At 46.6% G+C, this 22,261-nt stretch overlaps 1 protein-coding gene across 1 annotated transcript in view; it reads left to right on the top strand.

Annotated features, from left to right (window-relative positions):
• Window positions 1-22,261, top strand: part of LOC114786961 (ephrin-A5-like) — a 45,588-nt gene that overhangs the window by 18,433 nt on the left and 4,894 nt on the right. The window contains exon 2 of the mRNA XM_028974603.1: window positions 19,553-19,845. Coding sequence (XP_028830436.1) covers window positions 19,553-19,845 — 293 coding nt within the window. The remainder of the gene's footprint in view (window positions 1-19,552; window positions 19,846-22,261) is intronic.

Here is a 22,261-nt window from a genome sequence, read left to right as displayed (position 1 = left end):
GTGTGTGTGTGTGTGTGTGTGTGTCTTTAAGGCGAGCAGTATGTGTCTGAATGACCTGAGTTCTCCATTGTGGCTGCAGTGTGAGAAGCTGCTCAGACTAATAGCCTCCGGGTGCAGACAATGGAGGAGGGTCGGGTACTGAAAACTGGACTCAATTATAAAGGACTACCTCAGGGAGCCACTGGCACCTCCTGTAATAACGAAGAGCGGGGCAGCACAGATAAAGAGCTGAGCGACATGTCAAGAAACAATCCTGATACAGAAACGCATCCAGTCTCCTTCCTGGCGAAATGTGGCACAGATCCCTGAACATCTGATGATCGCTGTAATTAAAATGTAGTGTGTCCATCTCTCTCCGTCACGTCCTTGTGCGCTAAACGTTTATCACGTGGAAACTGGGGCCCGGCGGCACGGATGAATCACCAGCCACTCTGTCGAGCACATTTGGGCAGCAGACGGCTTGCGGCTGCGCTCGCGGTCACATCAAAGCGGCCGGCTGCGTTGGCCAAGCCGAGGTTTCTTCCATAACCCGGGAGCTCCGGCCTGGACGGCAATTCAGCGAGAGCATAATTATTTACAGGCCTGCTTTATTAGCCGTTGACCCTGCGGGGGTTATTACGGAACAGCACCGAAATGACACAGATAGCCGAGGAATGATGGAGGGCCTGATCGATAACGCTGAGTGCTCTCCATTTAGGTAATGGACACGCTGTCATAACTGTTCTCTTGGGACCGAGCGCCGCGAGGTCATGACGGTGATCCATCGGGTTCGATCACCTCTTTTCATTTAAATAAGTGAGCTGGACATCCAAGCCGGACGTTCCATTCTTCTATCCACCCTGAACTGGCGCTCAGTTAGAATTCTGCGCCCATTGACTGATTAATTAAAGAGCGGTTGTGTAGTAATGCTTTTAACACACCGCTCAAGCTCTCGGATTCTGGTCTAGCCAGTCACTGATGATCTGGGAGGGTTGTTTATATGTGAGACTCCGCAACTTTTCTTTTTTAGCAGAAAAAAAAAATTCGGTCACAGTTCTCTTTTGTGAGTGAACACGACCGTAACACTCCTGAGCACCACAGCTGCTCTTTATGATTCGTCATTAAAAAGAAATAAAGACATGGAACAGGGCTCTGGACCTCGCATTGTAATAAAGCTACTGCCATATGCAGCTTTATTATTGCATATTATTAGTGCTGGAACCTCATAGAGTAAAAACATACAAAGGGGACTCTGGTGGTAGTAGCCTTCTTATGAACCAGAAGACCCAGGTTCAAACCCCACTTACTACCATTGTGTCCCTGAGCAAGACACTTAACCCTGAGTGTCTCCAGGGAGACTGTCCCTGTAACTACTGAAGTCACTCTGGATATGGGCGTCTGATAAATGCTGCAAATGTAAATAGAAAAAAGTACATTATGGTCTTAATTTTTTTTATAGTATATAGTTTGTAAGTATTTCATTTTATATTTAGATTATGTGGGTTGTCTTCCCACTTCCTGTCCAGACTCCTCAATCACATGACTCAGTGGCTGTGGACAACTTTCTTGAAAACTGTGGAAAGTGTAAAAACTGTGGAAAGTAATTACAAAACTAAATGGAAAAAAAACACACACATTGAGGTTTGCACATGTGACGTATTGATAGATGTGGATCTAAACACTCCAGATCGAGGCTGTAGCGCGCACTACCAAGTGCCTCTTTCTTGTTTTACTTATTTATTCGTGTAAATCCTGAGGACGCTTTATTTTACACTAGCAAACAAGCCCCACACTGAGCACGTAGTTCTGCGCTTAGCGCCAGACCAAAGATAGTGCCCTTTATGTCATTGCTGAAATGTTAATGCTCTTGTAATCAATGTAATTAATCTATAAAATGCATAAATGGCTAAAAATAGCCTCCACTGTTTGACTCAGGTTGAGGACGCTTTTGATACAATTAAGTTCATGGCCGCAGAGACACCCACAACAGACCACGGTCTAATTCGTTAACTCGGTTTTCCTGACGTATTTCAACACAGACACGTTTAAAAGTATTAAGCTGAGTGCATAAAAAAAAAAACGAACTCATTTTTCTCTCTTTTTTTTCTCTTCCCCCGCGGTCTTCCTCCTCGTCCTCGTCCCGCTGCTTCGCTGACTGACGTTCCGGCCTCCCCTGGATCAGGTAAGAGAATATTAGACTTCTGATCATAAACAGTCCTCTCGCCCTGCCCTCGAGCCTCGCCGTGCAGACTGAGACCCCCGGGATGGGGGTCACCGTGCTTCTGCGCCGATCCCCCGACATGTTGCCAGTTATCAGGCGCTGAAACCGAATACGCGGTGGAGCTTTCTGTCCAGGGTCACGGCCTCCAGTACGCGGGGTGGGGAAGGTGGACCTGACACACACACACACACACACACACACACACACATACACACACACTCTCTCATGCATGTATGCACACTGTAAACATCTGCAGTGCATTACGCTCAGTGAAAACACATGGACGACGTGTAACGAATACCCAAACGGAGGCACGCTAACGAGGCCGAATCTAACCGTAGGAGTTCAACGGCAGCCGCGGAGAGCGAGATGAAGGGTAAATACAGCGAAAGACGCTGCGGATGGGATTGGAAGCGGAATAGAGCCGGGAGAACGAGGGGAAAGAGCCGTAGAAATGAGTCAACAGATGTGCGCGGCGACTCCCTCCCTCCTGCCCGGGATCCGGCAGATGGGCGGTTATTGATGGGCCGGCAACGTGTGCCGGCAAACGCTGCGGTCATTAGAACAGCGGAGGCTGCGGGGCAGGCAGGAGAGAAAGCTCTCAGGGGCCATTCATCACCCGGACCTGAATGGACTCTGCTCTCCTCGCTCCCGGAGCAGAATATGATGGGATGGATACTGTACGAAGTGTGTGTGTGTGTGTGTGTGTGTGTGTGTGTGTGTGTGTGTGTGTGTGCGTGCGTGCGTGTTGCAGTCTGACTGGATGGTTCTTTATTTTTTATGAACAGAAAAATGTTGCCATGTGTCAGTAGTTGCAAACAAGCGTTGTGTTTGCCACTTATGGAGGTTTATGAGGAGCGATGAGTTCATGAGTTTTGTACTTAAAATCCTCCCTCCACAGCAGTGCATGCTGGGTACCATTTCACAAAAAAATGAAGAGGGGCAAGAGTAACTCTGCAATGTTGGCCACCTTGAGGCATCTGATGGGTTGCACGTTCCTCGGCTTCACCGCGGTCACTGCCTTAAGTGACACCGACTCTGACGTTCAGCGATATCCCATCATTACCGAAGCCGGCAGTACGCACCCAGTCTCCGAAACATTTCCTCAACTGCAGCCAATCTGTTCATCAATACACACTTTCCTGTCTTAGCAAGGCCTCCAGTTGTTCTCTAATCTTACTATCATTTCAGATATTAAAATAAAAGTTGGGATAATTATCCTTAGCTTGTGTGTGTTGGTACATGCCTCGCTATCTTAATGAGGACGACAGCAAGACATGCTATTATATTTATAAAAATGGGGTATATTATCTTACCCAGAAGTGTGTGCATGTGGTGGGTTGTGTAGCCAGGTATCCTGTTGTATACCTGGGTGGGCGAGTGTATAGTGTGTGCGTTCTCAGCAGGGTTGGCTACATTCTCAACCCCAAATGAGTTACAATTTCTTGCAGGTGCGTGCAGAGTTATCCATTTTTGCGGGAATTTTACAGGAAATCCCTGGTATAGCACATCCCTTGTAGAAACGGGTCGTGTACAGCTACAGCTGCAGTGTAAAGATCGTGTTCGGCAAGGCGGTTGAAGCACTGCATTATGGGACCTGTAGTCCGTGTGTTTTCAGCGTGTCATATTGCTGAGCCATAATAATAGATCTATATAAAGTGATCCCGCAGGATGTGGCCCGCGCACCATGACTTTAACACCCCTGAAATAGTCTATAACTCGTAGCAACGTTTGCCATGATTACAGTAGTCTATTATTGGCCGTCGAGGCTGTGATTGGAATACGGTACTGGATCTGCCACGGACGGGACAAATCAAAATCTCCCTTATTTCGGGATGTCCCGGACAGCTCTCAGCCTCCCAGCGCGGTCTGTGCTCCAGCTCCAGGCCCTGCATTCCGGTCTGGCCGAGGTGTCCAGCTGAAGAGTCACACTGTCAACGCCAAGGTTCCTATGCCAGAAGCCGGAGCGCTCCCAGATTAAATTCCCACATTCCAGTGATAAACGGGAGCTCCGGCCTCTGCCCCCGCCCGCACGGCACACACACACACACACACACTAGCTAGCTAATGTCGATGCTGCGGCTCTGCTAGCGTGCTAATAAGATAAGATAAGTCCGGCCTTTTTCTTGGCCTTATGTTTTTCAGTTGGGACTGACAGCTTGAGTGTGTGTGTGTGTGTGTGTGCGTGTGTGTTTATGATTCAACAAGTTGAGGACTGCATTCTTGGAATCATGATTCATGATTCAGGTTTGGGCTCATGTGACAGCGGGAATACGGGAAGCGGTGCACTGTGTTTTGACGTTCCGGTCGAGTTTAAAAGCAGCAGAAAAGTGACATAATTAATCATGACAAAACTGCTGCTAATATTTCTCCGTGATTACGAACATTTATATTGTCATCAGTTTAAATATTGTGAGAATTGTGCTGTATTCTTGTGTAAATGATAGTTATAATGCACTGTTTTTATGTAATTAAAATAGCAGCTCTAGTGGAGACGAAAACTCTATTTCATGTATTCAAAAAAACATTATATGACGACTAACATGCATCTGTGTTAGTTTCGCATCCTTGGTGTGTGTGAAGTGGAAATGTGCAGGTCTGTGTGTGTGTGTGTGTGTGTGTGTGTGTGTTACGCCTGATGAAAATGATGCGTCACAGCGAAAATGGCAAGTGCTGATTCACAGATAATTACCAGTTGCCTCGTAACGATCCTCACCCTGCACTCAGCCCCCAACCTCCTGTGCTGTCACTCATGATGGTGGGGGGGCCAGTCAAAGTGCGCCCTTCATCCTCTATTCGGAAACGGCCAGCGTTTTTTTTGTTTTGTCACTGTTATATATTTATGTTCCAAACTTCTGCCCTTCTGAAACCTCAGCCGGGGGAATTCTGGGTAAACTCGGGGCACCTCCTGCCCGCTGGCGCGTTGCGTGATGTGGCCTGCAGGAAGCAGGGCGAGGATCAGAGATGGTTTTGAAAGGTTCACACCTGGATCTCTTACAGCACGGCTCCGCTCCCCTCTCCACTTTCAAAAACCCAAACCCGAAAACAGAGCCTCTCTTCATCACTTCCGTGTCCACATGACCCTAAATGTGCGTCCCATGGTAACTGAGTCACTGAAGGTGTGTGTGTGTGTGTGTGTGTGTTTCTTAATCATCCCATCTGTCTGTGTGGTGTCTTTTGTTTTGCATGTGATTAGTCACATATTTTTAATGATTGATGTTTGTGTGTATGTGTGTCTTTAGTTCCTCATTCTTGACAGGTCCCACCCTTCAGATGTCTTGTTTAGTCAGGTGTATGTGTGTGTGTGTGTGTGTGTGTGTGTGTGTGTGTGTGTGTGTGTGTTTTTTGTCATGTGGGCTGTTTGGCTTTAGAGAAGTTTAATTTACATCTTTGTGAGGCTCAAAAAAAAGAAACATTCAGAGAACCAAAGGATTTGCTTTTGTATTCTGTGGTTAAGTTTAAGATTACGTTTATGTTAAATGTAGGTTCACTATTAGTTTAGTCTTGACACACAGAACCATATGTCAATTGCCCTACATTCGAACAAGGTTGTATAGGTGTGTGTGTGTGTGTGTGTGTGTGTGTGTGTGTGTGTGTGTTTGTGTGAGAGAGACATTCCTGAAAGTCATCTGTAATTCGGTGAGAAATGTTAGCAGCCTGGAGGTATCTCCTCGCTCTCTCTTTCTCTCTCTGTCCTGTTCCAGCTCCTCTGGGATGGTGGGAAAAACGATAGTGCTGTGAAATGGAGATGATGTTTACCCTAAACAGCCTGAAACAAAGCCCCCCATTCACGGGGCCGGGGCGGTGGTTCAAATCTTCGCGGCGTAATGAGGGAGCGCACCTCTCTCCCAGCGCGTTTCACCAACTGGTGTGAAGTATGGGGCGGGAGTCGCGGCATTTATGCTGTCAGCCTCATCCTTAGATCCCGATCCATCGCTTATACTTGAGCTTTGCTATCATGTGACTTGCAGTTGTGGCGCAGTTCCCAGAATGTATTGTCACAGTTTCAATACAGATTTTTTTTTATTTTTATGTATCCAAATAATATGCAACAGACAGGTCTGTAGGAATCTGACAGTATTTTAATAATGCAGTGCAGATCACAGGGGAAATGCCATAAAACATCTCAAAAGTCCATCACATATCTTCAGCATCAATGGAAATGAATGCAAGTCTTTAAAACCATCTCAGACGTACACAGTACAGTATAAAGAAAAAAAGGTAGAGTAACACAACTCAAAACAGAATCAAAAGTATGGTTATAATTCAGAATTCTGACACATATTTATACACACACACACATATGCAGTACAGGCCAAAAGTATGTTCATGACCATTTACATTGGTAGAATCTCACTGAAGGCATCAAAACTATGAATGTTCTGTTGTCTGCAAGTTGGTGTGGTAAAAAAATGGCTGCTAGATGAAAGTAATCTAATGCATGAGAATTGTCATGAGAATTATAGAGACTTTACAGAGAATTTATAGAGACAAAAAAGCAATAAAAGAAAGTCTACACGTTTTTTAACAAGTCACTGTGCCAGCGGGGGTGGTGGGTTGTATAGGCATACTGCAGGTTGGCAGTCAACTGGTCCCTCCAGGCACTCGTACCCAAGCAGCCAGCTTTTTCTCCTTTTCATTACAGAGCACACACAACATAATTGGTAACGCATTTGCATGCCTATTACTTGCACGTGGTTAAAGTTGTAGCCTTTAATCTCAGGTTAACAACTGGAGACTGATGTGAAATTCATAGCCCCACATTGCCGTGTACAGTGTAGCACTGTGGATTCTTTACTCCTACCTGAAAGGACCTTGGTCAGCGTGCACAGCCTGTACTCTGTGGATATTATTTTAGGGAAGCCTATGTGGGTTTTTTTTTTTTTATTTTTTTTTTTTGGATCTTTAGCTCCAATCTAAATCTGTGGTTTTCAACTTTCTCTTTCTCTTTAACCCTCTCCCTCTCACCAGGCATACCTCCGTCCCTTTGTTCCGTCCATCCCAGCATGAGCCAGGCTGTGCGCTGGAGAGGAACTAAGTCCACACAGATGTTTTTAACCCTTCATAATGGCTTTCTTTACCCGCCGAAATCCTCTAAGCCTCCCTCCATTCCTGGCTCTGTTGACGTTGGGCTTTCCTGGGAAAACAGTCGGATCCTCCAGGCTTTCTTTCCCTGTCTGTTTGTGCAGGGCGAGAGGTGTGTCTGCAGCACACGGCAGACAGAGTTTCCTTGTTTCCTCCGACTCACAGTGAAACTGTGGACCTGTCCGCCACACCGGGGTGTGATTGGCCACAGGGGTGGCATAGCATGGGTGACACATTGTGAAACTGGATACAGAGACGGACAGAGGAAGGAAGGAAGTGGAACTAACACATAATGAAGTAATATAACACTTTCATAAAACACAGTTGCTGTTATAGTAATGAAATTACTTGTGAGAAATTGTTGAGTATAAGGCTTAAATAACCATGTCTGTAACACATTCTCATGTGTAAGAAAACACAATTTTATTACAGGCCTGAGGTCCCTCTGGTACTGATCAGGGCAGACTGGTGCTTACAGGACAGGAAATAAGCATAACAGTATAACACGGTAAAGATGGTTACAGGAGCGAACGGATTGTAGAGAATAATTATGAACAGTCGTGTTGTCATCGTTTCGAACATAATTAACTGTTACATTGCAGTATTTAACACATATTACAAAACGCTTATGGGCCCATCACACGATCCACAATTATCAGTAGAAAATGTGATAAACGGCAATTTGTTTTTTCAATTTTTTCACTGCGTATCACTCATAGTCAGGCTGGATTAGATCAGAAGGAACAGACAAAGTGAAAGAGCGAGACAGGTAGCGAATGAAGTATGGGGGGGAAAAAAGAAAGAGAGGAGGAAGAGGAGAGGGAGAACCGGGGTAGGGGAGACGAAGATGGGGGCCGACAGGGAGAGAATGAGGTCGGGAGAGCGGCAGGGAAAGAGTGAGACGGCGTGATAAAGAGGAATAAGTGGGAGTAGGAGGAAAGACAGATTGAGTGGCTGAGTGATAGAGGGAGATGAGAAGAGAAAGAGCTGCTAATCCGTCAGCGCCGAGATAGCAGCGGCGAAAGAGCGAGCGCTGGGCTGCTGTGTGCCTGGACAACAGGAAGTGAGGTGTGCAGACCACTCCTTCTTGCTTTTAGGGGCGTGGCTGTGGAACGCAGGAAATTTCACCTGTTGGAACCAGCCATATCGGTATCAAACATTAACAAATCAAATGATGCATTGAAAAAACGCAATTTGGAGACGATAGGGACAAATTAGACCTAGTGCTGGAAATGTTGACAATTGTGATTATTCTGGAAACCTGAAGATGACTTCCTCCCATAATTCCACTTGGTTTTTTGCTATTCTGTTTTCCTAAACGCATTCATATAGTTGCAATTATTAAAAAAAAAACGATTCAGGCAAAATCACAGAGAAGATGTCCTCTGTAATTCTAGTGGGAAACTTGGGAGGAATCTTTCCGAGTTTTCGATGCTCAGCAGCATGCACAACATCTGAAGGGGAACGCGTCGACACTGTTTTCTTCCTGCATAAATCACCTTCGTTCACGAGCACGCAGACGCTGGAATCCGGATTTTGGTCATGCATGGAATCTGAGTGGGTGAAAACCGTTCTGTGGGATGGACGGAGAGCGATTGTTCCCCTCCGACCGGCCTGCACACGTGCACCTTGTATCGTGGCGCTTTCTGTGACTTCACCCTCAAGATGGGAAATAAAACCCCGCCGCTCACACCTTCAACCTGTCGACGCCTCTCCCCATGCCGGCCGTTTCTTCTCTCTTCTTTCTTTCTTGGTGCGGAGGCCTCGGGAGGCGTGGTGAGAACAGGGCCAGATGGCGCTAAACAGTGATTAAGCCCGGGCTCCTTTAACCCCATAGATCTCTCCAATTAGCCATTGTGCGGACACCGGGGCAGGAGGGCCGAGGAGGGGATTGGAGGAGCCCCTGGTGAGTCTTTAGGCCGGGATTTGTCACCTGACACTGGCCCCAACCCGCCTGTCCCCCCCCCACGCTAACAGGCTGGTAAGAGACTCTTCAGATGACACTGAAACACTGGAGTGGCTGAATTGCTGTGAGACAAGTGTGGAGGGACAGGAGCCAGCAGGCGCTCAGGAATGCCGCGCACGGCCGGCGTGGTGGCTATGTAGCCCCGGCCTCTGAGAGAGTGTGTGTGTGTGTGTGTGTGTGTGTGTGTGTGTGTGTGTTTGTGTGTGAGTGTATGCGTGTGTGTTTGTATGTTCGAGTCCATCTTTTGTGTGTTTGCAGATTAGCTGCAAGGAAGGAACAGCCTTGTGTGTCTTGAGTTTTATTCTCAGGCTTTTTGTTTCCGGTAGTTTTTACCACACACACACACACACACACACATTCTTCTCTGCCACCGATGTCACGTTTTTCATTAGAAATCGAAGGAGTGCAGTGGAGGAGGTGGAACGGGTGAAGAGAGAAAGAGCGAGAGGGTAATTCTGCAAACTTGGAATCTTCACCAACGTTCCTTAGAACCCGGGCCCTGTGTGATCTGGTTCCGAAACCCATGAACTCCCCTGGATCTCCGGAGCCGCACAGCTGAGCAAATTCAGATCAAATGTTGACAAGGAATTATGGGCCAGTAGCGCCAATACAGAACACAAACACGGTCCTTATCAGGACCGGACAGATGATATCATCTTTTCAAACGCAATAAATAATAAATCCACAAGACAATAGACAAAATTGTGCATGGCTCACAAAAGACAGCAGTCAGGATTGGGGTGTCGTAGCCTGAGGGACCCAGAGTTACAGGTAGACCTGTTAGTCTGGGTTTTTTTTTTTCTTGTCCTGCCCTTTAATATTTTCTTGCGCATGCATTATGCAAGTCTGTGCACCGCGGCCCGTATAATATTTCTTTCGTCGCCTGGTATTGACTACTTTTGCAAATTTGCCCTGTCAATAATGCAAATGGAGATTTTGAACAAAGGGGGTGGAGGGGAGGGGGATTAGCGCTGCTTTACCTGCCGTGAGAACGGCATCCGTTCAACTTGGTTCTGTCAATAGCTGCCCCCCACCCCCATTGAACCCCGGCCCATTCACAGCCACTGAGAACATGGCACCGTCCACCCTGCTCCTCTCCTCCCCTCATACTGTTCCTGGGGTTGGGTGTTGGTTCGCATGTAGATTTGAGCAAGAAGTATTTCAGTATTTTTTTTTCTTCCTTTTGCAATATGTCTGTGTGGTGAATTTTGCAGTGACTTTCTGCCTTCCATCATCATCAGAATCAATATCATTCACCACTGACGGCATTCCGCGGCTGCATTTCGAGGCATGCCACAGAAACGTGACCACATCATCGTCTCAGTTCTGGCTTTTTAAAGGAACCGTGGCGTAAACTCTGACATGGACTAAACACATATACTCTTGTATTCTGAATACATTTCGCCAATGTGTTCCATCAGGTCCCAGTCCTGTGTGTGTTGGCTAAAAAATAATTCATGTTTTATTCATATGCTGGTCAAACCTTTTTAATCTGTTCTTCCTTTTCCAAAAGTGCTACTTATAATAAGCAATATGAAAATAATAAACAGTAGTATTGACAAAACATGAAGCTGTTGCTTCTTTTGCTTTGATTAGAAATAAAAGCCTTTTGACTGATTGTTCCTTTCAGTTGTGATATTTCAAGAGCCGCGGTTCCTGCCTTTTCTCAGAGTTGAGTCATGCTGGATGAATGCTCCGCTGGGGGTAGTTTGTATAATGTGCCTCTCATGAATAACTGTGTGTGTTTGTGTGTGTGTGTATGTGTGAGAGAGAGAGAGAGCAGAGTGCTGAGGGTAAGCAACAGCCACACACCCCTGTCTACCTTCTGTGCATGTTCTGTGCAGCCTCTGCAGTCTTTGTCGACTGACGTGTCATTCGCGGCGTTTTAAAAATCGCCCCAAGGGTCCCCCTGCCCAGCAGCATGACCGAGCCCCCTCACCTTTCACCCCGCCTGCAGGTCAGGGGTTCAGGCAGAGTGGAGACAGTGTGAGTCCTGGCAGCTGGAGGCTGAGGGTTACTTGTTTTACCAACATCACCTTGCAACTGTCCCCACACATTCTGTTGTACCTCCATCGGTGGGCGGCAGCACTGCAATTACCTGTTTCTATTGAAAGGTATATGCAAACAATGCTTTCTGATGTCTGTACTTTTTATATTTGCCAAATTAAATCACCTATTTGTTCAAAGAAAAAAATTGCATTTGTAAAATTTGAAACAACCCTTCAAAACCATTATTTGTGTTGGTTTCTGACGTTACCTGGACTGCAGAAGCCCCGTTTGGAATAATGGGCAGAATGTAAGAATAGACCATAACCATTAAACCCCCCATAATGCAGCTATATAAAAGTCTTCCAGTGTGCAGTTCTAGCACCATATGCCTGCCAGCTGCACAGGGCAAGAGTGTGGGCTGGAGATGAAGTCATCTCCCAGCATCCTCTTCTGTGTGGCGTAAACGAGAGATGAACATGCTTGTCGCTCACACGGGCCAGGGTGGGCTATATATATATCCCACAATGGCACCTTTTAGCCTTGTCTTCTTCGCCTTTTTGCCATCTCTGGGCCAAGGACACTTAAATTGGGGGGGATTGCAGTGCTAACCCTGCTGGCTTTTTTTTTTGCACTCCTAACAATAGAACTATTTTGACAATCCTGAAGCGGGGAGATAATGTATCGGGTATAAAGCCGCGAGTGGCTAATATAACTAAGTAAACTCATTTGCACGTTTATAAGAGCCCCGCAGACATATTTAAGATTAAATAATGTCCCTTTGGACCAAATGATGACAATGCAACACATGCCATGAACTGCAAACGAAACTATAGTGCAAGATTATATTTAACAAAATAATGGCTTGTGAGACATATAGTGAGTGAGCAGGACATAGATGACCAATTTGTATAAAAAGCAGCAGAGTGATTATATTCCATATGGCAACACAAACAAGTATACCATTATGCTAAGATTCATCTTATCGTGTATGCTTTGTGAATGCATGTGTATCTGTGGGACGCCGTCAACCTCCTGCACACCAGTGGACCAGACAGATAAAGGGGAGATAGAACCGTGCGTTTCTTCCCGAAGGGAAGCTTGCTGCCGAACACAACCCCGCAGCTCGTTCAAAAACCCGCAATGCCCTGCCTCTGACAATAATGCATTTCTCTCCCCATCCACTCCACGTGCGCCGGCTGCCAGATAGAAAACATCTGTCGGCTGCCTTCACCCTTTTTTCACTCTCTCTCACGCTGACTTATGTCCTCTTTTTCATTTGCGAGAGGCAAAGCGGGTCCTCCTGCATCTCCCACCAGCATACTAGACAAGAACTTGATCACACGACCATTTGACTTATGGGAAGCCACTACTTTGCACTTTATCGGCTATTGTCAGTGAGCACCAGTAAATCCCCATGTTTATGACTGGTTGGCCATGGCTATATGCTCCAGGCATGCATGATCCGAACCCTCTATCTTTTAATCAACATGCCCTTTGGTTAGGTGTTCTCGTAATCTAAGCAGCATGGCTGTGATGCAGAGCATGCTGTTATCAAAGGTTGTATGTAGAATCCCGATCCTGCTTAAAGTCCAGTTGTATCCAAGGCCGATACTGCCCTTTTTAAAAATTCATCAGAAGAAATGTATACAGAATCAGAGAGTTGTCAGGGGTTTGCCAGAAGCCTTTACGGCATATATGGGTGGCATTGAACATGCAATTACATCTTCAGGAGATGAAAGTATTCTGATTGGTTTTGTACTTGGACAAAGTTCTTCCTCTAGCACTATCAAGTGCGAACTAGTTTAATTGCCGTTGATGCTGATGATTTTATTTATTTATTTTTAAAATCCAGTATGTGCACTGTGAACTGTTGCTCAAATCGATGTAATATTAAAAACACAAACAATGCAGTGAAAATTACATTGCATCCATTTATACGAGGAAGGTCGCAATAAACTGACGTGGGTATACTCATCATGTCCCCTTAAAATGGTATGTGAGTATTTATTTAATGTCCCCATAAGGTTGCATGTGGTTATTTTGACAAATGAGCACATAAGGTCACATTTGACTTTTTTATTTATTTTTTTTGTACCAAAACTGCTGTATGTAGGTATTTTCCAAGTTTGCCAAAGGTCACATGTCCGAATGCTATGCATGGGTTTTTGAGGTGGCATGTGATTATTTAAGTAATGTCCCCATAAGGTGGCATGTTTGAATGTAGCTTTGGTGTACCCAGGGTACACAGGCTGATGGAGGAGGTCTTGACAGGGCGGGGTGGTTGTTGGGAGATTGAGGGCACCAGGTGTCGGGGGCCAGAATGTGGCATGCCTGGCACTCTGAAAGAGCGCTAAGTTTAGACCCAGCCTGGTGCTGCGTGTCGTGTTTTCCTCTGTGCTGGCCGGACGTCTGTTGAAGGTAGAAGCGGCCTGGCCAGCAGACAGTGGAAACCGTATCCTTCGCTCCCTCCAAGCTTACTTACAAGCCAGTCAGAAAATGCACAATCCCTCCATTTTCCCCTCTTTGATCCCTCTTTTCCCATTGTCGAAGATATGTCCATGCTTAACACTCATTATGCATGGGAGTGTTCCTCAAGAAGATAAATGCTCCCACACAGTGACTCTAATAGGACATGAGCTAAACTTGTCGTGTTTCAGCCCTTTTCCTACTCACCCGTAAATCAGTTGGCTAAGCGCTGTGGACAATTACCGTGGCTTGTTGATTGGACCCAGGCTTGCTGTGGTTTCCCCTTGACTGCTGCTCCTTCACCGTAATCGATTCAATGTTGTCGGGTTTCGTAGTCGAGAAACATTTTTTTTTTTTTGTCCTAGGTGGGGTAAAATGATCTGGGGACTGCAGGAATGGCCCCTGTGGGAGAGGTCAGGGCCTCAACCCCATGTGGGGTAGTGGGTTTGTGTTTGCTCAGACATTGGAGGGTTTAAGATGTTTCCTGCTCTCCTATTCTCCTTCAGCGTTGCCACGGCTGTTGGCTCTGAACTTGTTTGTTTTTATCCTTGAGAGAGATCATTTGTCCGCATTTGTCGAAGAGGCTTTTCTGCTCTCGCTGTGTGACCTTCAGAGAGCTCCCAGCTTTCTGCTCCCAGAAAGATGGACAACCGCTGGGGTGGCCAACGTGACCTCACTGAATGCAGGAGAGCTTCATTAAAAACCATCTATTGAAGACCTCTGACTTTTAACACATCACCTCATAGTCCTGATTCAGGGCATCCACAAGCACTGGTATAAATAGCATTGATCAACTAGGCGACTACATTAATATTTATGGATTTATTGAACACACACTTCCATATGTTAGCATTGAGATCACCTGCTTGGACTGCAGCGTAGTCCACTGTTGTTTTTGTGCAAAGCCAATGTGTTTTCTTTTTCAGTATCGAGAAATGACTGCGTTTCCATTCAGTGATGTTAAAATAACCATGGTGATGGATGGTCAGAACCCACTAGATTTTGGCAGGTTCTTTCTGTCGCAGAAACTTTGTTAGTGGTAATAAAAGGCGACCAAGGATCCATTTCAGAAAGGGAAGTCCCCGGTGCGTGCGAGCAGCCGCATCTGTGGGATTTCTAGGAGGTGACGGTCCGTGATTTCGCAGAGGAACTACGGAATGAGAACTTTAGGATGACCTGTTGAATAAGCCCAGAAAATGCCATATGAATATTGCCTGCACATAATGCTTTATTTTTTCAAATAGTGCAGAAATACCACATGATGCAAGATTTAAAATGTTTTTGTGATATATCCGAGTCCTTTCAGAATTTCTATGAGGTGCGTTATCTGTTCGGAATTTCAGTTTCATTAGTGTGGGGAGGTGTGGCCACATACTTTTTTCTTTGCGGGAACCAGAGCCTCGTGTTGTAAGACAAAGCCATGGTGACCCATGTGAAGGTCAACCATCACTGCACTGGGGGGTTGTGCTATTGGTTGTCGCCCCCCCAGGGGTTTAACCACAGAGTGAGTGACAGAGCACTACCGTGCCTCGGGTGATGAGTGACAGTCTTCATCCTGCCGCTCGCTATCTCTCTTACTCCCCCAATCGCACTGACACCAGAATGGCTGGATTAACCCGCGCCATAATCTGTGAATATTTTCCATGTAGTGTGCGCGCGGAACAAGCGTCGGTTCTTGCCCACTTTTTGCCCCGTTCCCACTGTCTCGCACACCTACACTGTCACATTCAGACTGCTTTAATTAAAGTGAATAATCTTGCACACATTTTCTCTGCATAGGACATTAGTTGGATCAAAAGTGAATGGTGATTTATGATAATATTACCATTTTTTTATATATATAGAACTCTCTGCAAGTCCAGATAATAGCACATGGCACCGTGGGAAGGAATGAAAAACAGGTCTGTGCCTCAGAAGTGATTCCCTACTTGAGATTGTAGCCAGATCAGTCCACTCTTGGCAACTGTCCCCCAGCTCTGATGGTAATGCCTGTGGGCAGGCTTTCTCCAGGACAGCCGAATTAATGATACCTGAGGCTCAGCAGGATGTTCCACTCATTTCCGCATTGACGGATGGGGCAGTTGTGTTTAGGCTGTGGACCCCGCGGAGCTGAAACCTGAGGAGGGGATCCTCCATCTGTGGCACTGACAGGCCAGCAGGGCCACAGGCAAACATGACCAGTGCCCTGGGGTGTCCTGGAGAAGACGTTATGTGAAGAGCGCCCTCAAGGGTTCTGGCGGAATTATCTCTTCTCTTCTCTGTGTGTGAGCTTGTGATTTTAAAGTTTTTTTTTCCTTGATGGATTTTGTACAAATAAATATTTTTAAAAGAAGCAACAGCTGACCATATTGAATTTAGGAGTTATGAATGCCAACTTTGTCATTCCTGGTTGTGCTTAAGAGACTTTTAACAAAGCATGGCATGGTTTATGTTATATTTCTAATGAAAAAAATTGGCCAGTATTTTTCTTCTTAAAAAAAATTGTGTATTCTGACATTTGTGGTCTAGACAAGAACATATTCTGGACCAAATTATTTAATAGTTCTTGAAAAGTGTGTGTTGGGGGTGTCATCTCATATTTAGACCAGTAATTTATTATATTATATTGCAACATATATTTCCATTTTCCATCATTGCAGAATCAAAAAAGCATTCACGCTTTTTGTAGTATTCGTATAGACCAGGTAACACTCAAACCAAACAATGCCGATGATGAGCGGCTGTCTGCAAAGCACATACCGACATCTGCAAATATTTGCCAAACTCAAATCCTCAAATCACCGTTGCCATCCTCCACACACGTCCTGCATCCTTTCATTCTCACTTTATAAATAGCTGTGTTTTCAGAACGGGGGGAAAAAGAGAGATGGGAACCTTTGTCGCGTAGGCCGGTGCTTTCACATAACTCGTGACTCAAGTGTCTCGTTCATTTTTCAAGCCATTGTTACAGCGCAAGGACCCGACCTTGCCGTGACCCACGACTGGAGAGGTTCCCTGTTCTCTCTGCACCCCCGTCATCACCTGCACTCTGGCCGTGGTGGAGGTGGCGGGGATTAGCGCCGGCCAAGGAATGCTTTGTTAAATGCACTGATCTGAGTTCAGCTCTGCGTTGTGTTTGTGTAAAGGGGCATGATAAATGTACCCGGTGAACCTGCTTTTTTCGTTTTTTTTAAAGCCGTGAGCACTGATGGGATTATGGAGATTGGCCTTTGTCGGTGAACGAGCGAGTGAATAGATGAATGGGCGATGTGGTTAGTTGTTTTGTGTTTGGGTAGTTGGGTAAAGTGATTAACCAGCAGTAATATCTGCCAGTGCAAATCCTTCTTTCTTTGGCAAGTATCAATGTTAAAAATGCCTGAAGTGTTGTGCCGCAGGAATGAGCTAATCACGCGCTTCCGACACAAATCTGGCGGAAAATGACCACTCGGTATGTGCTTCAAAATGGAAAATTGTCCATATTAATCCCCGCTAAGTCTCTGTCAGCGCCCAGGTTGACATTGATTGACAGGCGAGCTGTGCCGCCGCACAGCCCACGCCATGGCAGGCTCAGTTTAAAGTCGGGGCCGGTGCTGCCAGCGACTCTGAAACCGACACCCTGAGAGCAGGGTTCAGTCTGATGGAGGAATGGGACGCAACACCCTAACACACAAATTCAAAACCTCACATTCAGATGCACGCTTGGCCCAGAGCTATAGCACTCTAGAAGGTTTTGTGTGGAAACGTGACACTCTGCTGTTGTCACTGGAAAATCCCGCAACTCCCCCCACATGACTGATAGCTGCAGAACGAATGACCTCCTTCCACGTATTGTGTCCATGGCAGCTTTGTGCCTCAATCCCAACCGTTTGTGATTATTTGCCAAACACTAATATGATTTTATTTATTTCATTTAAATATATTTGCAGTGCTGGACCATGTCAAATGATATCAAATACACTCAAATGTTCATTTCAATGTCTTACCTATAAATTATTAAACTTGTCATCTCCTATTTGGAAGTTCACGTCCTGCCTGCATTTGTTTAATGTATACAGTATGCAGTATGGTACGTTGGAAGCAGAATTTTTGACAGCAAATGAATTCTTTTGCATCTCCTCAGATTTCTTATATTGGGCCTTGTAAAAAAAATGTTGAGATTTAAGGAGGGCGTGTCTGCCTACTCCTTAGAACAGTCAGCGCTTACTTCATCAAGAACTTTGGCAGAAAAAAAAGCATTCGGGTTGGTCCTTCCTGTGGGATTGGGTTGCACCTATTCGTGTCTCACACACGCACACACTTCAGAGTTGCCCTTCTAGCAGGACATTAACAATCTGCGCAACACGTTGGAAATGGACGTAATGAGAAAGTGATAGGTCGTAAAGCCGCTCTCGCCAGGCCACGGCAGCCATTGTGTGTAATGACTGGAAATGTGTGAGAGGGAACAGCTGTGAGGCTCAGGCCTCATCCTGGGCACGGTATGGACCATTAAACACTCACACACACACACACACACACACACACAAATGACCATACAAAACATATTAGGATTTGTGAAATCTGTGTTTGTAGACCGGCCTTAAGGGAACATGATCTCATTTTAGCTTTATGTATTTACTCACACACATACACACACACACACACACACACACACCATTCTGCCTCCCAGGCTGAAGATCCCCACTGAGGAGAGGGATCGCTTCCTCAACTCACACACAGTCCCTCACACACCACATGTGCAGAGCTCCCGAATGGGGAGTTGTTTCATCTTTGATTCACACACATATGGATTTACTCAGACACACACCAACCTTGTGATTTGCACTCTGATAACATAAACACACACACACTTATGCACGAAACTATGTGCCTGATGCAGACACCAGCACACAAACACACCGCAACATGCAATACACCGAAACACACTATCACACTTAAATGGCAAACTCCAGCGTGAGACGTGTGTGTGCAAGGGAACACGCGGCCCGCAGAACCTCAGCTGGCTGTCAGTGTGTACGCTATGTGCCGGGTGGGTTGACCTGAGCCAATCTGCCTCCCCTCGTAGACGTCCGGCTCCACCGGGAGTTCTTTTCTTTTCTTTTTTTTTTACCGCGTGCATCACTGGTGGCCGTCGCGACGCTCCTTTGTATCCTCTGGGGGTCTTCTCATCTTACCGTAAACAAGATGTAAATCAGCGATGCGGGACTCATCTGGCGCTGCCTGTAAATCTCCTCGGAATATCGCTTCCAGCATCAGCTGAGCGACTGTCATCGGTTCATCTTTTTATTTTAAAACTGACGATATTTTTGACTGTTCCCCACTGATCTCGTGCGAAGGAAAAAAATCAAGTCTGTTTCCCTTCGTCCTGAATGACAGGGTGGTAGTAGCCTAGTGGGTAACACACTCGCCTATGAACCAGAAGACACTTAACCCTGAGTGTCTCCAGGGGGGGACTGTCCCTGTAACTACTGATTGAAAGTGAAGTGATTGTCACACGTGATACACAGCACACAGTGCACACAGTGAAATTTGTCCTCTGCATTTAACCCATCACCCTGAGTGAGCAGTGGGCAGCCATGACAGGCTCCCGGGGAGCAGTGTGTGGGGACGGTGCTTTGCTCAGTGGCACCTCAGTGGTACCTTGGCAGATCGGGATTCGAACCAGCAACCTTCTGATTACGGGGCCGCTTCCTTAACCGCTAGGCCACCACTGCCCCGTAAGGCACGCTGGATAAGGGCGTCTGATAAATGCTGTAAATGTAAATGAATGATGTTGAGCATTAATGAGGATGCATGATGATTTACAGACTGTCTCCATACCAGCCACCCAGTAAACAGTCCCCTGTTCCCCCTGTGCTTGTTTCCGGAAGGTTCTACCGTGGGGACTACCACATCGACGTCTGCATAAATGACTACCTGGACGTCTACTGCCCCCACTACATGGACTCGGTGCCAGAGGAGCGCACGGAGCGCTACGTGCTGTACATGGTGAACTACGACGGCTACAGCTCCTGCGACCACACGGCCAAGGGCTTCAAGCGCTGGGAGTGCAATCGTCCCCAGTCGGCCAACGGACCCCTGAAGTTCTCCGAAAAGTTCCAGCTCTTCACCCCCTTCTCACTGGGCTTCGAGTTCAGGCCGGGCAGAGAGTATTACTACATCTGTAAGAAAAGCCTCCATTGTCATGTCTCCGGGCTCTTCCGGGTTTGCCGTGTCGGCTGTCCATGATTTGTTCTTATTGGTGTAAATCTATCTTAGTTGCGTCCCCAGGCTTTCATTTGTCTTTTTCCAGTTTTATGTCCTCGTACCCTGCTTATTTGTTAAATCGCAGTGTCCCTACACTAAACAAAACAACATATTCTAATAAAATGTTTCTGTTTATCTATTAAATAATTTATATTCATTAAACATTAATTATAGAATTCAATATGTATATCTCAGTTTCACCCAAAATGTCACTTACGGCCAAATGGTTGTCACTCGTCGATATTTGCTTTACCCATATATCATAAATGCCGTGGCAGAGTAAAACCCTTGTAGCATTAAAACATTTTAAAATGTCCATTTTTTCCACATTGAGTTCTTCTTGTGGTTAACAGCCTTTAAACCCAAACGCTTGAATTTCTATGGCCAGCATATTGTCTTGATTATGCGGGTTCTCACTTGCATCACGTCTTTTTTCTGTAGACTCTCCAGTCGCTGCACGTCTGGTCTATGGCCACAAATGGCATGAAACATGCCATCACTATTTTACTTATTCTTTTTTGGAGTCGGCGATTGTGAACATCCCAGTCCAGTCAGTGGGTTCTCGTTAGCACTTTGGCAAATTAGCCATTTTTTGTGGAATATGTGAAGGAATGGGAAAACATTTCGGTACATTAAAAAGGGCTGTCATGATAAAAGTGTCTGGCACAAGATAGCAACACTTACCCTTAAATTTAACGGTTGGATAGAGTTTCTGAGCACGGGACGGGGAGAGGCGGCGCTGCCAAAATATGTCTTTGTTTTTCAGAAGTCTTGGCGAACAGACTCGAACAAAAACACGAACCTCGGGGAAAAACATCTCGACTCTCGCCGCCTCCCCGTGAAGCGGCCTTTGTTGCGGAGCCCCAGTGTCGGCTTTCTCCGCGGCCGTGAGAGCGGCTCCAAAAAACAAGCATCCCAGGCAGTGTTTTTACAACTGGAGTCGGGTCCCCACAGGGCGGCCGGGAGAAAGACTAAATAGGACGCAGGAGCGCTGCGACCGTTCCCGGTCGGAAAACGTGCACGCACGCAGCAGTCGGTGGTGGTGGGGGGGTGCGAAATCCCCGTCTTCGCGATAACGTGGCGCGTTTGCTGTTAAATCAAGCCTTCGGTTTTACAGCAAGATGTGACGATGTTCCTTTTCCGGCCTGAGTCACCTCTTTGATGGCTGAAGTGGAAAAAAAGAGCCTTATTCTGAGTTCTTGGAGAAAGGCGAGCAAAATAACAAGTCATCCATCTGGGACAGGACTCTTAGCCGAGGAAATCTTGTTTCGGAGAAGCCTCCCGCTCTCTGAGCGAAGGGAATACTGCCATTGGCAAGCGGCTCGTATCAGCGAGAGCACTTTTGGAGATCATTTAGCGGAAACGCGCGTTGACATTCCATTTGCTCCGTCTCTGATGCCGGGGGATAATAATTGATAGCTCAATCGGTGGGGCTTTTGGGTAGTGCGCGTCTGCAAGTGGTCGGGGCGCGGGAGGTTGCTTAAGCGGGATATTGATGGCACGTCTTGTCTCTCGGTAGCTACGGTGCCGCGGGGAGAGTTTGTGGGGATGGTGCATGAGAAGAACAGGCCTTCTTGGAATCATGAAGAAGTGTGGACGGGCCGCAGGGAAGTGAAGACAGAGGGTCTTTGTGTATTGGGGTTTGTCGGGTGCTCCGCTGTGTGTGTCTGGGGACTCTGAGGCCTGGTGGGTCACAGGTTGACCTATCCTGATGCCTGCGGTTGAACTCAGGATCGTGAAAGGCTTAAAAGGTGCTGTGTTCTTCCAACAAGGCGCAATGCGGTAATCTCCGAGGATAGAAATCCAATTTCGGCCGAGGTTTTGTCATCTGTCTTTCGCCTCACTGTGGCAACGGCGTACAATGTTTGACATAAACCCAGTTCAAACGTTTGGGATGTGCTTGTGAAGTCTGGACTCCGGCCTCGGTAATGAGGCAGATCAGGGGACATTCCTGTAGTCTAATTAAAAGACTCGCAGCAGACGAGGGGGAGGGGACTGACTGGACCTACTCCATTTCGCTGTCAGCCATCGGCTCGTTAGAACATCCCGAAAAAAAAAATACGACGTAGGGGTGTCAGTCATGCCCCGTCTCATCCTTCTTTTTTTACGTCTCATTTGATCCGCCTTGGCCGTTTCTGGGGTTTAGTATGTCCTGCGGCAGGGTGAGTGGGGGGCGGCGGACACGGGGTAGGATGTCTGGGGCAGGATCCCGTGTCACCTGCATGGGAACCGCTCGTGGTCTAGCCTCTCGCGTTGCTCCTGCAGACCGGAGTGACTTTGAAATAGACAAGACTTGTGCCATCCCGCCTATGCGTCCGCCGGAGTGACCGGGT

Source organism: Denticeps clupeoides, chromosome 3 (genome assembly GCF_900700375.1).
Source record: "Denticeps clupeoides chromosome 3, fDenClu1.1, whole genome shotgun sequence".
Classification (NCBI taxonomy): domain Eukaryota; kingdom Metazoa; phylum Chordata; class Actinopteri; order Clupeiformes; family Denticipitidae; genus Denticeps; species Denticeps clupeoides.
The sequence above is the reverse complement of the archived record's forward strand: the minus strand, read 5'-3'. Positions and strand labels throughout refer to the sequence as shown.